The following is a 17971-nucleotide window of genomic DNA, read 5'->3' on the forward strand; positions in this document are numbered from 1 at the left end:
TATTACAAGGTGCCATGTTATAAGTCAGATCTGTTTTAATAAAAAATAAGCACTGGGGGAGAAAGTGATACTTTTACCTTTTATTGTAAATTTAAATTCAACATTACCCACATTTAGTAGCAATTAAAGACTTGTTAATTAAGCGTGTCAAGTTATCAGTTTCTCCTTTTTTGCTAAATGAACATTCAGTTCAGAAGTCAGGGAGTTAAACTGCAGTTTAGCCAGGAGGGTCGCAAGCTTGAGATGTTCACGTATGAGGCAAACCGTGGGGAGAGTACCAATATGAAGTGTAACAAGAACCTTGAGTGGTAGACATTGGCAAAGGTGACTAACCGCTTGTGCAAAAGATGTCATTATGATGTCATAAAAGTATGAGCAATTGAACACGACTGAGGGACTCTTTACAGTATGAGACAGTAACCGTGTTCTACAGTGGAGGATTCTCTTATCCTGTATTTGCCAATAAAGTCCTACTCTAAATATATTTTACAGTGATACTCCTCAAAAAATAATGGTTTCATCATTACAATTGGAATTGTTTTTCTTTAGGTCAAAGAAAAGGTGTGGGCTCACCACCATATTAATAAATATTGCACACATACATTGAGACGTATTATGCTCCACGTCGTCCTCCACATCCTATTTTGCCAACAATAATATCATGATTATCATCTAGGTATTATACAGATTATGTTTTTAACAGTGTCTGTATAAAAGCATTCATAAAAGTAGACTTTCTGTGAGACCAAACCTTTTCTGCCCCCCATTAATCTAATTTGTACAAAGACGATACAACAATCCAGTCATGCAATGTTGGGGTTTTCCGTTTTGTTTGTTTTAAGCGTTCTGCATCTCCTTGCCGATCTTGTAGCTCAGGATCTTGTTCCAGTCAATCTTGGTGCGCGTCACGGGAAGCTGGCGGCGCAAGGCTTTGAAAGTGGTGTCCGACATGGTTTGGTAATTCTCGTTGATGGCAGTCTGACGGGGTAAGAGAAGAGAGGGAAATTCATTTGGGCTTTTGCGTGTCACAATAAGAACCACAATTGACAGGAATTGTCACTCAGTGATGGTTTCCAGAGACACTTGCCACTAGTTTGCCATCAACATTACTCGTCACAAAATATGATGCTTCAGTATCTTGTGTTATAAATATAACAACTACTTTATTAGGCACACGTGTCCATATCAAAGCTTTCCCAATCTCACACACCTGGTAGTCATTCTCTGCAGCCTCAATGATCTTAATGAACTCCTTTGCAGTTGCAGCTTCGTTCTAGTGAAGAGGAACCAAGTGGAAATCAGGAAGTGAATCAAGAGGTTCAAATAGATTGACAAACATGCATACTAACGTGCATGTACATGTTTTGACGTGTTTTTCATCACGTATTCCATGCAGTGATGTACTCACAGAAATGGACATTGACTCCTGGACCTCTTTGTGGCTGACCAGCTGAACGTTGCCGTCTTCATAGTAATGAACCTACAACCAGACCGAGAGTAGTGTGTGATTAGTGTGCAATGATCTGGAACTCAATTACCATACACGAAAACCATGCGCCCACACACACACACCTGGATTTTCATGATGCCGGCCACTTGAGTGGAGGAGGAGCCAATTGTGAATTTCCACTCTGACCTCCAACGTCCGTTCCTTTACAAAGAGAATAAATTAAGTATTTAGTATGTCTACAAGCTCTCTAAGTGTGTGTTGAGTGTTCTCTCACTCCCCCTCTATCCACTACACAGCAGTCTTTCCTAAGAGGTATCAGATCTTGTACAGAAGCTATAAGATCAATATACTCAGGGAGCCTTAGCCTTAGTAAAACTCACCGCAAAGAGGATTGGCACAGCCCTATTTCAATTATATTAACCTGATCGGGGCTGGCTCAACAAGGTAACGGGAGGCCAACAATATCTAAACCAACAGGCACTAGTTAGCCACGTAGCGAAAAAAGATGGTGTTTGAACAGTGTTTAGCACGTAAACCAGACAATAGAAGGTTTGCAGGCTAAACATTTTTAGATTCTGCCTGAAGGGAGTTTGAAGCCATTTACATGACTAGAAATCTAAAATACTTCATTCATCTCGCATCTTTAAATTATAAAGTCCATACATACCAGAAGTTTTTGGGTTGAAACTGATGGCACTCGATACACACGATGATGGTTTGATGTCCGTCTATGGTTTTGCCGTAAATCTAAGGGGAGATTTGACACTCAGTGTACTCAGTTAATTCACATTACATGATAAAATGACAGATTTAACAGCGCAGGATCAAGAAGATGGGTGTTATGCAGCCCAGACGTACAGTGCAGACTCCGCTGGGGTAGTGCTCCTTGACGTAGGCCCGGACAGCACCATCCACAGCACTCCTCCAGCCCTCCATGGCTCCATCCACATCGTGGGGCCGCGGGTCACTGGCCTCCTTCCTCAGGTGGTCAAACTTAAAGGAGATCTTGTTTTTAGGGTCAAGGACCCGCCCATTGCCCAGGTCTCCATGCTCTGTGATTAAGACCTGGAGAGAGATTGAGAGGGGAGATCCGTAGGAAGGTAAGAAGAGGGAGGTAAAAGGGGAGGAAGGGAAAGAGTTGTGCTCTCCTTTCTCTCTGCCTCTTTTTTCCTGATCTACAGTGCATTCGGAAATTATTCAGACCCCTCGACATACTACTGTTCAAAAGTTTGGGGTCAATTAGAAATGTCCTTGTTTTTGAAAGAAAGGCACATTTTTTGTCCATTAATATATCAAATTGATCAGAAATACAGTTTAGACATGGTTATAAATGACTATTGTAGCTGGAAACGGCAGATTTTGTATGGAATATCTACGTTGGCGTACAAAGGCCCATTATCAGCAACCATCACCCCTGTGTTCCAATGGCACGTTGTGTTAGTAATCATTTTAAAAGGATAATTGATAATTAAACCCTTTTTCAATTATGTTAGTACAGCTGAAAACTGTTGTCCTGATTAAAGAAGCAATAAAACTGGCATTCTTTAGACTAGTTGAGCATCAGCACTTGTGGGTTCGATTACAGGCTCATCAGTTGCCATTACTGAACGTCGCAAACCCTTGGATATCTGCATGAACCCTAGTTTCCATAACGAATCAGCGATACACAAATTGGCTTAGTAAATAACTAAATAACTAACTAAACAAATCACAGAAATAAACAAACAATATAGTTATTGGCTACTAACACAATGTATTGATAAGTCCCTACTGCGCTAAACCGTAATGACGTCTTGGTAGACAACGGAAAGGGGGTGGGGACAGATAAAAAGCGGGAAAGGCTAAATGGATTCACTAAACAGAGTTGATAATTATATTCATTGAAATGCTAATCCTTTGCACATGAACGGCCACTCATTTGAACATAATTGCAATGTATATATTTATGCCCGTATGTCGTTGTCGTCTTCTCTGTTGGAATCGCCGGTCTGTCTGCTGGAGAGTCAGTTCATCATAGTCTCTGGTTAACTTCCCCAGAAATCACATTGTCTTTCGTAGTTGTCGCTTTCTCAGCGGCTCTGGATAGTGTCTGTTGTAATGGATACGTCAGGTGTACAGATGGTTGTTGCATAGAATAGATGCTTCCGCGGTTGTCGGTATTCTCGTACTAGACTTACGTCATTTCCAGCTGCAGACCAGTAATTCTACGTCTAGGATTTGCTCTTATTCTGTAGTGATTGATAGTCTGAGTTTAACCATTTCCAGCCGAGTAGCCAACGCTACACGCTGTATGGTCTCCGTGGCCTATAAAGTTGTAGTTCTTAACCATTTCAACATGTAGCCAAAGCTCCATGCTTTCTGGTCGAATGTAAATTGTCGGAAGTGGGTTTTATGCACTTCTGGGAAAAGGGGCGTTCCATGACGCCGATGTAATGTCAAAGCTCACGTAGGCGTGGCCACTGATTTGGTTAACTATATGAAAACCCATATTTTCTCATTTAGGTTAACATCACATTACATCTTTTCACAAAGTTTGTTTAATCACATACCCCATAATTAGGTGTACACAACCAAAGACACAGTGATGAGTGTTTCCTGTCCTTCATGAGATCACCAAATGAAACACTCGTCATGCCTGTCCCTTAAATGTCCACGGACCACTCGCACATTCTTGAAAATATAAATGTTGTTTAATTATCCAAACGTTTGATGTCCAAGTGTTTCTCCGTGTTCCACAGTTTACGTTCCAATCTCGAACACTACAGAGCATAGAGGCAGATTTTATGACCGCCATAAAACAGCCGACTTCCCGCTCTCCCCCTCTACGGGAGAGCACGCTGTAGAGCGGATCCACAGTAACCTGATCCTTCAGATCTCCACAGGAGAGTTAAGACAGCACACAGCCAAGACAACATAGTAGTGGCTTTGGGACAAGTCTCTGAATGTCCTTGAGGGTCCCAGCCAGAGCCCGATCAAACATCTCTGGAGAGACCTGAAAATAGCTGTGCAGCAACGCTCCCCATCCAACTTGACAGAGCTTGAGAGGATCTGCAGAGAAGAATGGGAGAAACTGCCCAAATACCGGTGTGCCAAGCTTGTAGCGTCATACCCAAGAAGACTCAAGGCTGTAATCGCTGTGGCAAAGTACTGAGTAAAGGGTCTGAATACTCAGGTAAATATGATTTGTTTTAATTTGTAATAAGTGAAATAAAAACAAATTAATTTTAGAATAAGGCTAACGTATCAAAATGTTGAAAAAGGGGTCTGAATACTATCTGAATGCACTTTATTCCTGATACGCATTCTAGTGTGTGCTAACCAGAACATTTATTGGTGTATCATTGTGTTACCTAGGCAACACCACAACCACACTGATCTGGAATAGTACCACCATAGTACTAGAAGAGGAATTATTGTTTGTGTATGAAAACATAATACAATCAATATGCAATAAGGCTAATATTCAGTCCATTGAATAAAACATGACCCCTAAGGTAAGTCTGAAGGCACTAGGCTTCATTCCTTTATGTAGTTATTCTCAGAATCCATGACTAGAGCTGTTAATCCCTATTGTGGTTTGTTTCTAATGATACCAGGTTTGGAGTCACTAGCATCTATAGGCTTTGACTGGATAAAGGCTGTGAATTGTGAAAGCTGATGAAAAACATGCATGTCTTGTTTCACTGTAGACCTACCTGTTCGTCATATCTCTCTATTTTCACCGGGGTAAACTGGTCCACGTTGTACTGTGCAAAAGCACTAAAGAAACAGACAAACAGGTACACGGTTTAATCAGTGCCTGGAGAAACAAAGACCTCATCTTTCTAGTTGGTTAATAATGTACTTATTCTGTTAATAGTTTGATGTGAGCAGACCACAGGTCTATATTTCATCACTTACTGTGCTGCACCTTCCCTGAGCAGATTGTCATTGTTGAGCAGCAATCGTACATCTGTGGGAAGTACAGAACCACACGTCAGAAACCTACAGCACACACAAACACACAGGAGGATTCACATCAAATCGCATCCCTCTCTATCATACATAAACATTCCAGTCACAGGGCTATCATGGGGACAAAACTCAGACAGAGAAGGGCAAGTGGAGCACAAACCCCATTGTAAATACAATCTATTTTCCCTTTCATACATCAACTATTAGCACAACACTGTACATAGCCAATAATACCATTTGGTCTTTTTAAAATATTTTTTATGTTTTTTTAAATGTTGAGTGAAATGTTTACTATTTCACTTGCTTTGGCAATGTATACATGTTCCCATGACAATGAAGCCCCTGAGAGAACGAGTAATGTTTACTAATGTTTCCCTTTTGTTAATTGTATATTCCATTTGCTTTGGCAATGTAAACATACGTTTCCCATGCCAATAAGGCCCTTTATATTGAAAATAGAGACCAAAAGAGCGAGAGACCGACAGCCTGTCTTCTTGAGAGCCAGGTCTCACTGCCCACAAAATGAGCTGCACTTCCTAACCTTCTGCCAAATGTATAACCAGAGAGACACATATTTCCCTCAGATTATACAGACCCACAAAGAATTTGAAAACAAATCCAATTTTGATAAACTCCCATATCACAGAAATACCACAGTGTGCCATCACAGCAGCAAGATGTGACCTGTTGCCACAAGGGCAACCAGTGAAGAACAAACACCATTGTAAATACAATCCATATCTTTGTTATTTATTTTCCCTTTTGTACATCGTTACAACACTGTACACACACACACACACACACACAATATGACATTTGAAATGTCTTCATTGTTTTGATACTTTGTGAGTAATGTTTCTTGTTAATTTTTTATTTCACTTATGTTTATTATCCATTTCCCTTGCTTTGGCAATGTAAACATGTTTCCCCATGCCAATAAAGCCCATTAAGGACCCTTTTTTTCAACTGTCGCCTGAAATGACATCTACGTGACTGTAGCTCAGGACCTGTAACAAGGATATGCATATTCTTGATACCATTTGAAAGGAAACACTTTGAAGTTTGTGGAAATGTGAATGTAGGAGAATAACACACACTAGATCTGGTAAAAGAAAATGTTTTTTTTCTTTGCATTTTCTTTTTAAATATATATTTTTCCACCGTCATCTTTGAAATGCAAGAGAAAGGCCATACACATTAAGATAGGAGCCTAGGTGTAACTTTGATTTTGTCCACAAGATAGCAGCATGTGTGCAAAGTTTCAGACTGATCCAGTAAGAATTACCTCACTACACAATATTTTGCATCAAGTCTGCCAGGAGTTTGCCCAAATGTGCTAAATTGTTCAATTTATACATTTAAGTACATAACTATAGAGTATATACAAAAATGCTACGGTAATAGCATTGCCGTGATGCATTTTGTTGTTGTGCACGATCCTCAAACAATAGCATGGTCTTTTTTTTCTGTCATAGCTACTGTAAGTTGGACACTACAGTTAAATTCTTGTTAATCTAAGCTTTCTGCCCACGTAAAGACATGTCTATGTCCCGAAAAATTGGCTGTTGTATACGATGTTTCTTAGTCACATTATCGCATATTGAGCAACAACTGTCCCGGTTTAGGGACACCGATCCCATAAAGGTTCAATTTAAATTGAGAGCCCTAGGATGAAGCTAAACCAGCCATGGCAAGTTCACACACTGTAAAGGGCTGTGAACTCAAAGAGATGAAAGGGGAAGTGTTGACACTGTGTGTGTGTGTGTTGGGCTGTGAAATGGAGGCACTCCGAGGTGACAAAGCTAATCATGGACGTGGGCGGAGTACACACTCACACAACCAATGTGCTAAATAGTCCCTGTTTTTGTTCCTCGCCGGTCAGCCCGTTTGTGATCATACGCACTGGGCTGAGGCCTCAAGGCAGGGCTGCCCTACTGACCCAGAGAGTCAGGATGTTTCTCCAAATGCATATTACCATGCTCCAAGCATGCAAATTGTCCATATCAAAGTATGCGAAGCACTTTGAATGCGTACTCCCGTTTGTACATATTGAAGCATACATCTGAAAGTATGCTAAGAAATATTACGCTAAATGTATTGAAATTTGAACTGAAGCGAAGTGAAAATACCCTCCGACTTCAGAATGAAATGTTGCCTATTCACATCTCATATGTTGCAAGACTACAATATTTTATCTTGGTACGTTAATAAATATACGGTGTTAATTTTGGCATGTTTACCTGATCGCAAACCCATAAGTCAATGGGGCTTACTGGCTAGATACTACTGTTAGGTAGCCAGATCGCCACGAAGAATTGGTAACTACAAACAAAAAATGTACATCTACCTTGCATAACATTAGTTTTAGGTCATTTTTGCCTGTATAAATCGCTGGCTAGCTAGAGTATTACGATACACATATCTAACTAATAATTATGTAAAACGTTTGCATTGAGTATATCTGGTTTCGTCAATTGTTGCCATTGTCCTGGCTGGAAGAAGGATCAGTGAATGGGGAGGTGCAGCGTGAGGTACTACAGTAGGGGGAGGTGCAGCGTGAGGTACTACAGTAGGGGGAGGTGCAGCGTGAGGTACTACAGTAGGGGGAGGTGCAGCGTGAGGTACTACAGTAGGGGGAGGTGCAGCGTGAGGTACTACAGTAGGGGGAGTGCTTTCTCAAATGTAACGTTTTATGCGTTCTCCACACTCTCGTCCTCACAAGAACGTACTCCAGAGAAAGTCCTGGGAGAATGCACTCGGAGCATGAGTGTGGAGTACGGTAGTATGTATATTGAGAAACATCCTCAGTCTGGCCTTTGTGATGACTCTGTCATTCATTCATTATGTTAGGAGCATAGTGCATGGTCTGATGGGGATTATGGGCCAGCGACTCAGTCTCTCCCTCTCAGAAATGCTTCGCAACAGGCTAGTAGAAAACTAGACAGTGCATGTGGGTGTGAGACAGAAATATTGAGATACAGAGAGAGAAGTCTGTTCTGCAGTGTGTGGTTTTGAGATGCGAAGGGTTATCGGTGTCAAGTGACACGCTCATCAGGATGCTGTGACTGGATGCTCTTCCAGTTATAACTGTGGCGTTACAACAGGTAAATTGGGAGTTGTGGCGCTCAGACCAGTATCCTGACTTTGGGCAATAGACAGACACACACACACATAAACCCCCCCACACACAGGCAAACTCTCACCATTGAAAACTTCGTTGAACTCTCCCGGTGGGGCGTGGATGACAAAGTTTGCTGCTATGCGTACCTACAAAACAGCAAGACAGACACTTTAAAGCTGACATCCGCATCACCGGCTTATTTGTTATTGTTGTTTATGAAACAGAGGAGCATCGTGGTAAAAATAAATAAAAGAGAAAAAGTGCCTGGATAGAATCCGGTCCACTGCTATTTCAGCACACTCATCTATCAAATAAACATACTAAAATGTTATGCATACTCTACTGTTCTATTGCATTTGCAATGATTTCCAAGGTAAATTAAATCACATCTGTTTGTTGTTTAAAGTCATTTCTTTGTGAGATCACAACGATAGACATATCAGGTTGTGTGTTTATCCATTTATTGTCATTTGGCTTTGGTTTCAGTCAGAGGATCCCCTCTTATCATGACTACGTTAATCAGTTATTAAAAACCTTGTCAATAAGGGGAAGTGCGAAACACACAAGCAACCCCTCTAACCCCATCTAATGAGGACTGTATTGTCTGTTGCTAAGCCCAAAGCATGGACAAATAGTGGGTTTACAACCACAATTCTCACTTCTCAGCCACCATGCACCCAGAGTTGTCCTCTCTTCATAACATAACTGTCTGTCCCCTGCTGCACCACATTTCCTCTTTGGAGGTCACATGTGAAACTGACAGCCCCTCCCTCCCCTGGTGGCTCATGACCATATAAAGGCATGAAAATGTGCTGAGGAGCCTAGTAGTGAAGTGCACCCCTCCCTCTCTCTGCTAGGGGTAGGGCTTGGCTAGTCTATCGTCCCTGTTCCCCACCTCCCCTGGACTGACAGGCTGGGAAAGTGTGCCTCTCCCTGGGGCCCTTATTAGTGGTCTGCATGAGAGCTTTGGTTCCCAGTGCGGCTGCAGATTGATTCTCACTAATGAGTGATGATAGGGTGAAAGCAAGAGAGGTGCTCTGGGATTCTTGTGTGTCTTCGTTGCTGCTGGCTTTGCTCTGGGGAAAAATAAAATAAAGTGTTCATTGCTAAAATGGAGCCATTTGGATCAGGCCTCCCTTATTATGCTTCAGAGCAACGTAAAAACACGTTCATTGAAAGCCCCGTAGTGGCGCTGCAGTGTTATCTGCTATGCTCAGTTTAAACTAGCTGAGGACCACTCGACTCCATACTTTTACATCGAGGCAGAGTTGATAACTGGCTGTACTGATAACTGGTCACAGGATTTGCTAGCAACAACATGGAGTTACCATCAGTCAATACTGGTAAAATGTTACATTCTGGAAATACTTACCTTTACAACCGCGGTTCTTCCGCAGGGTGCTGAAATTCATACTTTAAATATAACTTAGAATACAACTGACTTTTTCCTAATTGGTGTTGCTCGACTGGAGACGTAACTTAGCTGCCTTGATGTACTACGTAAACAGATTCAATTGTTACAAATGAGGAAATATTCAGTTGTATTCAAAAGTTTATTAATAGTATGAATTTCAGCACCCTGCGGAAGAACCGTGGTTGTACAGGACAAACATAGGTAAATGTAGGCATTTTAACATTTAAAAATCTGTTGTTCTGCCCCTGAACAAGGAAGTTAACCCACTGTTCCTAGGCCATCATTGTAAATAAGAACGTTCTTAACTGACTTGGCTAGTCAAAAGGTTAAAAAATAAATAAAATAATAAGTTGTCGTTAGTAAATCAATACTCAACTCTGCCTCAATATAACAGAGTTGAGCGTTCCTCACCTACATGTACACTAAACTCTGCTCTTACAGCCTAGCATCGTGAGATGCTGTGCCTTTTTATTTCACTGCTAATCTTAGTCAGGTCTATATTGTAAGAGAATTTAGTCTTTAAAAAAAACGTTAGGCCTACCCTTATTCGACCCCATTATAGCGTTACCCTACCAATGCACTGTGTTAACATTGATGTAGTGACACTAACACAAGACGTCTGTTGGGCGTGAATAAAAAGGCATGATGCACTTCAATTTGGACTATTGGGGTGATTCTCATGAAACCAATTTAAACCATGTCAGTAGTTAGTTACTAAACCATGGTCCATGATGCATCTGTTTCACCAGCTGACTTCCTGGTTAAAAAAGGGCTCAATAAATAACTATCAATTCAGTGTAATCACTGGCCCATAATAATATCATAATCACTTGGCCATCTTTATTCTTTAACAGAGTGTGTGTCATAACAGGAGACAATGCAGGTACTGTTCAGACAGAGCAAACAAACAAACTGCTCTTCCACATTATCCTCCACATTCAATCACAACTTTATTGAATTGAAAGTGATTTACTGAAATGAGAAGTGGTAAGAGGCATGCTGTGATCGTCACCAGGTTGCTTTGAGGGTCTTTTTGCACCCCACCATAGTGAAGATCAAGGAGTCAGACTAGGTGAGACTGAAGAGAGGAAGGCTAGAAGTTAGCCAGCTGACCTGACAGTGACAGATGTAGCCTGGGACAAGGGCACTGGTGTCACCTCAGTAGGGCTAGCCTGAGAAAGCCTCTGAAGGAAATTGACAGACTTGTGACACTCACTTTAAATCTGACAGCTAATGATAATACCAAGGGTAAGTGAAGTGGTCGTGTTTCATCGAGTGCTACTGTCTAACCTGCAGTAACATCAGTAGAAACGAGAAGTGAGGAAAGGACCAACCATTACTTGGATACTTAGTATGTTTAGTAAAAGCCTACTGCCCCATGACAATCTGCAGCATGACAATCTAGTAGTCGACATTTAAACTGAAATCACTTGGCGTCAGAGACAAAAATAATTCATCACTATTACGTCACCCAACAGATTGTATTTAGACAAACACTGATGGTGGCAAACTTTATAGATTTCTGCCACGTCCTTTATTAGAGATGCTGCTGTGTCTCTGACTAACTGGCTGTTTGGTGTGAGAGAGCTGGAGCTGTCGTGTCCACAGAATTAAATGCTTGATCTTGTGACGCTAGGTTTGGATCACACCCACACACAATGAGGTAATTTCAAAGGAACACTGATAACAGACCGGCTCCAAAGAGGATTTGTTTTTTACACTTTAAAAAAAAAAAATTTTTTACACCCAACAAAGGACTTAAATGATCTTGTTTCAAATTTGGCCATGGAATTAGACACCCACCCTACTCGCTATAATCTTATAAAACACACTTTGGCCTAGACGATAGCCTAACACATTCACAAAGCCATGCATGCCTACGCACACAGAAAGACCCCCTGCAGGAGCCTAGTGTTTGTAAGCTCCTGGGCAGACAGTCACCAGATGTTCTCTCTGTGTTCTCTGTCCTCCAGTGATGATGTGTTTCGGTTTCCAAAACATTAACACTCTCAGGAGCATCTGTTATTCCAAAACACACAGCTCTAGAACACCATCCCTAATCCCAGAATCACACTCATCAGAACACTCCAGAACCCTAAACCATGAGGGAGGAGGAAGGGGTGTATCTGGCCTGCAGGCATCCTATAGATGTGTACTCCAGGGGGCTAAATCCTCCACCCTGGCACCTCTCCATCCATCCCCATATTTGTGATATATGAATTGGCACCTTGAGCACAGTACAACTAGAAAAAGAGTAGATGGGTAGCCAGCATAGGGTTTTCTGTTCTGTCACAACCATTGAGGCGATGAGAAGAATAGCCACAAATAAAGAAGATAATCATCCCCATAATGTCCCTGGAAGTAACTGGACCAGAACCTCTAAAATAAAATGGGGCAAAGGACACAAACACACATCTACCATTGAGCTGTTTATAGTCACTCTTCCACAAATCTTCATCTTTGAAGAACTTGAGACCAGTGACATTCTAGCCCTTGTTACAGTTAGTTTGACAAATGCAGATAGTGTTTCCCTTACCACTACCACTGCCCGACGCCTGAACAAATTCAGAATTAGGCTAGTTCATTCTTGTTTCAACTGAATGTTATTGCTGTTTTAGGGCCCTATAAAATGTTTTATTTTTGTCTGATTCCATTGTGTTTTTCTGTTTAAAGGCCAAAGATGAAAAAAAAAATATAAAATCACACTTTTAATAGAAAAACAAGAAAATGTAATGTTCTAAGTTCACAATAATGCATAAACCACAACAGGAGACCACTTGAGATCTGGGAAAAAAATCTAAGACATTTTAAAATGAGTTTGTATTGTTTGGTTGGTGGTGTTTCTATAGCACTCATGTGATTAGAGTTTCCAAAATAAAAGACCACTGGATTGAGGCAAATGATATTCTGCCAGGTAGGTCTAGTCTTCATTATAGTTAATAACCTGTTTGGGATAGGGGCAGTATTTTCACGTCCGGATGAAAAGTGTGCCCAAAGTAAAGCTAGGATATGCATATAATTGGTAGATTTGGATAGAAAAAACTTTAAAGTTTCTAAAACTTAAAATAATGTCTGAGTATAACAGAACTTATTTGGCAGGCGAAACCCAGAGGACAAACCATCCAGGAATTTTTTTTTTTTTAGTTCACTGTATTTTCAATTGGTTTTCTATGGGAGCCTAGATTTCTGTGGCACTTGGTTGCAGTTCCTAAGGCTTCCACTAAATGTCAACAGTCTTTAGAAATTGGTTGATGTTTCTCTTTAGAGAAATGAAGAAGTACGGCTATTCAGAACGAGGGTCCAGCCTAGTGTACTCTTGTTTGGGGTGCGTTACCTGAAGCTCGCTCCACTTTCATTTTAGCTGCAATTGAACCCAGTGTATTCCGTCTTAAATTTGATTGATTATTTACGTTTTAAAATACCTAAAGATGGATTAGGAAAGTTGTTTGAAATGTTTGGACCAAGATTACAGGTAACTTATTAGATAAATGGTAGTCATGTTGGGCGAGTTGGAACCGGTGTTTTTCTGAATCAAACGGGCCAAATAAATTGACATTTTGGGGATATAACGATGGAATTAATCTAACAAAAAGGACCATTTGTGATGTATATTGGAGTGCCAACAGAAAAAGATCTTCAAAAGGTAAGGCCTGAATTATATAGTTATTTCTGAGTTGTGTGTTGCGCCTGGCAGGTTGAATTATGATTGTCAAGTGTTTGTTTGATGGGGTGCTGTTCTCAGATAATAGCATGGTTTGCTTTCGCCGTAAAGCCTTTTTAAAATCTGACACGGTGGCTGGATTAACAAGAACTTAAGCTGTATTTTGGTGTATTGCACTTGTGATTGTATGAAAGTTAAATATTTCTAATAATTTATTTAGAATTTCGCGCTCTGCAATTTCACCGGATGTTGTCGAAACAACCCCTAGCCGTAAAAGGTTTAACATTTAAATTGGGAGGGTTTTTGGGAAGCCTTTCCATCTACCAGCAGAGAGTTATCATTAGCATTGTCGTTAATGGCTACACAAGACAGGGGCATTCCTGTGCTCTTTCAGAAAGTTGCAGCAAAATACAAATCCCTGGTTCATTTTGTTAATGTCTTATGATTAACTTGGGCAAAAGTTCAATACATTTAGTTGATTTCATACAAAGTTCACATTTTTGAATATTGTTGAATTCGGTTTTAATGTCTGGATTCTGTGATTCTGACCGCGTTCTCCGCAATGCAGATGTTATAGGGCCCTACTGTTTGCACTGCAGGCCTGAATGTTGCTTTGGGCTGGGGGGGATAAAGCACCCTGCTGCCAAGATAAGAAATCCAGAAGCAACACAGCAAATAGATTGTGAACACTTTGGAATAAACAGATCTTCTGTATTCCATCCCAGAGTCATACTGTAGCAGGCCCGGGCTATAGGTGGAGCTGTTTGCACACTGAATAGCACCACCAGGGTTGTTTCTCCTGCACATCCAAATCTATCATAGCAGGGAAGACACGTACAGACAAGAGAAGTGTTCCTTAGACATTCTTCACAAACACACACAGGAGAAGTAGGCCAATACTACAGCAATCATGATGTTTACTGTGAGGCTGTAAGTCCAGCCATGATAACCATGTTATGTTTATTAGAGTAGGCTACTTGACAACAATCTCCTGTAAAAAGTTTCAGATTACTTAGGCTAAATCACAAACACCCAAACATTGTTCTCAGTTTCAAAGTAAGCAATGTTAAAATGGCTGAGGTTTAAAATAGTCACTAAAAGTCAGGGTGGAGCAGACACTCGCAGACAGTGATACAGTGGTCAAGTAGGTATTTGAGGGTGACACCAGAGAGACCGTGCTGGGGCTGGGCAGTTATATCTGTAGTTTGCAAGCTCGATTGCTACTGGCTCTGAGGCTGCACTTAACCTTCCCATATGAACCCATCTATAGGCAATCTTCGAGCCCACTCAATGAGCTAGACGTACATAGGTCTACTACATTCAGTAGGCTACGCTGAAAAGCCTTCTATGCCATTAGGCTAGGCCACATTGTTGCAATTGCCTGGCTCTGAAAGACAAACCACTGCATTGTCTCTAGCTAAGACTTTTCCATGGTACGCTCTGGCACTTTGAGCAAGTTCAACCCTCACTTGGGTATATCAACACAGACTGGCATTTTAAAAGATGACATGTACGCAACTTGGCAGTGCTAAGAAACAGCGGTAGGATACTATACATTCAGCAGCACCTCTTAAGTGGAGCGCAAACAGACTAATGCCAATGTCCTCTGATGCGCGGCCCTGCGTAACAAGGAAGCTGGCAGGCCTGCACCATAAGGGCACTTAAAGGGGAAAAAATGGCTTGACGACTATGGTGTTGACTCTTCCTTTCTAAATCATTTAAAAATGTAGACTTTGTTTTTTCCAAATGTTCACTAAAACCCAGAGGGGCAACTCTGTCTTCCCTAAATATCACAGTGATGTTAATGGTTAGGAAAGTAATCCACCCCAAGAGATAAAGATCAGTCCCTAGCAGCAAATATAAGGTCTCACAAATAACTTGTTGGTCCATTTGGTTATTTAAAAAAGGGACTTGTTTATGACTTTTGCATCTACACCCATGGCAGCTGTTTCCTGACAGCTAGCTGGCTGTCAAGGGATGTGAGATAACGAGACAAGGCAAGTGTCAAAATACACATTAATGCATCACATTAATGCATCATTAGCTCCTCAGACACAGTACCTTTAGAAAGTATTCACACACCTTCACTATTTCCACATTTTGTTGCATTACAGCCTGAATTTAAATGGGTTAATTTACATGTTTCACTGGTCTATACACAATACCACATAATGTCAAAGTAGAACTATATTTTTTTGAAGTTGTTTAAACAAAAACATTTTAAGACTGAATTGTCTTGAGACAATAACTATTCATTTTATGGCAATCCTAAATTTTAAAAATGTGCTTTACAAATCACATAAGTTGCATGGACCCTAGTGTTTAACCTCATCTCTGTACTCCAAACACCCAATTATCTTTAAGGTCCCTCAGTAGAGCAGCGAAATTAAAAACACAGATTCAACCACAAATACCAGGGAGGTTTTACAACGCCTCGCAAAGAAGGACACCTATTGGTAGAGAAGTAAAAGCAACTTTTCGGTTAATGGCCCAACACTCTAACCACTAGGCTACTTGCCGCCCTACACTGGAAGTCTACACTGGAATCGCTTATCAAGACAGTGAATGTTCCTGAGTGGCCGAGTTACAGTTTTGACATAAACCTACTTGAAAATATATGGCAAGACCTGAAAAGCAATCAAGCAATGATCAACAACCAATTTGACAGTGTTTAAAGAAAGACTCACAGCTGTAATCGCTGCAAAAGGTCCTTCTACAAAAATTGACTCAGGGGTGTGAATACATAAATTAGATATGTTTTTTGAAATGTATGGAAAATTAACTACATATCTCAACTTTGTCATTATGGGGTATTGTGTGTAGAAGGGTTAAAGAACATCTATTTAACCCATTTTGAATTCAGGCTGTAACAACAAAATGTGGAATATGACAAGTGGTATGAATACTTTCTGAAGGCACTGTCTTTAGATAAATTCAATTGAGACACTAGAACAGCCGTAGGCTGCTGAAAGAGTTTCCCTAGCATGAGAAGACTTGAATGCTAAATACATGGCCTAAATAGCATTACTTGTGTTGTATTCGTACTACCTGACAACAGTGATGCACTGTAGCTAACGTTCGCTAGCTAAAATATGTGTGGGGATATCATGAGTGAAGCCAGCAAGACTTGAAGTTGTGGTTTACTGGGCCGGGGGGGGGGGGGGGGATGTTATGTTACATCTCGGCGACATATGGTGGCTCAGTCCTTACACTCAACCCACAATAATTAACGTGCTAGCATGATTAGCTAATGTCTGTGACTGATGGGGAAGAGGGAGCCACACCCATTGGACGATGCCCTGTCAAAATCCTAATAAAACTTCTGACGTTAAGATGTTGTGGATAAACTAGTTGAAGATGAATAATTTTGAACATTGATCTGAAGTAATTTCTTGTGCAGTGGTTCATTTACTGCTATTCCTTTTAAGGAAATGAGAATGTACAGCCAACCCGCGATACTGTTGTCATCTCAGTTTAGCTAGCTTTCTAGTGACAATGATAACATGCTAGCCAGCTTGGTTTAGCAATATTTAAATCCGAGATTCAACACTAGTCATATCCGTCACAGACAAACAGCAGTAAATTGCACATGATCAGTATATCGTGCAACAAATACAGAACACGAACAGGGCGTGTAGAGCTCGAGGTGGTGACTTGCTTAAACGTTATCTGCTCATTCGTGAGAAGTTGAGACATGATCACACAAAGCGATAAAGAAGCACAAATTACAGCACGGCGTTGGTTACAAGATTCACGATTAGGGGGGGGGGGGGGGGGGGGGGGGGTGAGATGTTAGTTTATTTGTTATACGCTGCATGGTTCCTATTTCAGAGATAGGACCGTACAAGGAGTCTCCATTTGAGATTCGCAAAGGAGCGGAAGTTGGGCAGAGGCTGCCGAGCTAAAAATATAGACTAGCAGAGCGAGAAATCGCGGTCTGTTTATGCACAGTAGATTAATATTTTTAATAAACGCACACATACCTACACGATATCATATGTCATCCAATCAAGAGATGCTAAAAATGACATCTTACCTTCTCCTCATCAGATAACTGCTCTTCATGATCCGCCATCTTTTCTTCCGGCACCACCAGCTTGTAGAAGCCACATCTGACGTCATCAAATGGGAGGATTCGGCAACAAATGCCACATTCATATCCTAGTCAGAACTGGAAAACTCGGACATTTCCGACTGATTAATTTTTGAACGCGGCACGGGTATATCTACAACCAGTTTGCAAGTCGGAAATATCAGAGTTTCTTAATTTCGACTAGTAAATGAACGCGAAAATATTAGTTGCTTTTGATTGGTGTGCAGGCCAATTAAAAACTGTATGTCGCTTCACCAATCAGGGATTAATTGTTATTC

The 17971-nt window shown here is 40.9% G+C and overlaps 1 protein-coding gene across 1 annotated transcript; it reads right to left on the bottom strand.

Moving 5' to 3' along the window:
- Positions 1-67: 67 nt before the first annotated feature.
- Positions 68-17699, bottom strand: LOC110499482 (F-actin-capping protein subunit alpha-2). The gene is made up of 10 exons (XM_021576618.3): positions 17637-17699; positions 8608-8671; positions 5351-5402; positions 5146-5209; positions 2309-2515; positions 2118-2197; positions 1573-1651; positions 1409-1480; positions 1211-1273; positions 68-978 (listed from the first exon to the last, which is right to left on the bottom strand). Exons 1-10 carry the CDS (start codon positions 17673-17675, stop codon positions 838-840), a joined length of 861 nt encoding a protein of 286 aa, XP_021432293.1. The 5' UTR covers positions 17676-17699; the 3' UTR covers positions 68-837.
- Positions 17700-17971: the final 272 nt, after the last annotated feature.

The sequence above is a fragment of the Oncorhynchus mykiss genome, chromosome 2 (assembly GCF_057628025.1).
Source record: "Oncorhynchus mykiss isolate SJ-2025 chromosome 2, ASM5762802v1, whole genome shotgun sequence".
Lineage (NCBI taxonomy): Eukaryota > Metazoa > Chordata > Actinopteri > Salmoniformes > Salmonidae > Oncorhynchus > Oncorhynchus mykiss.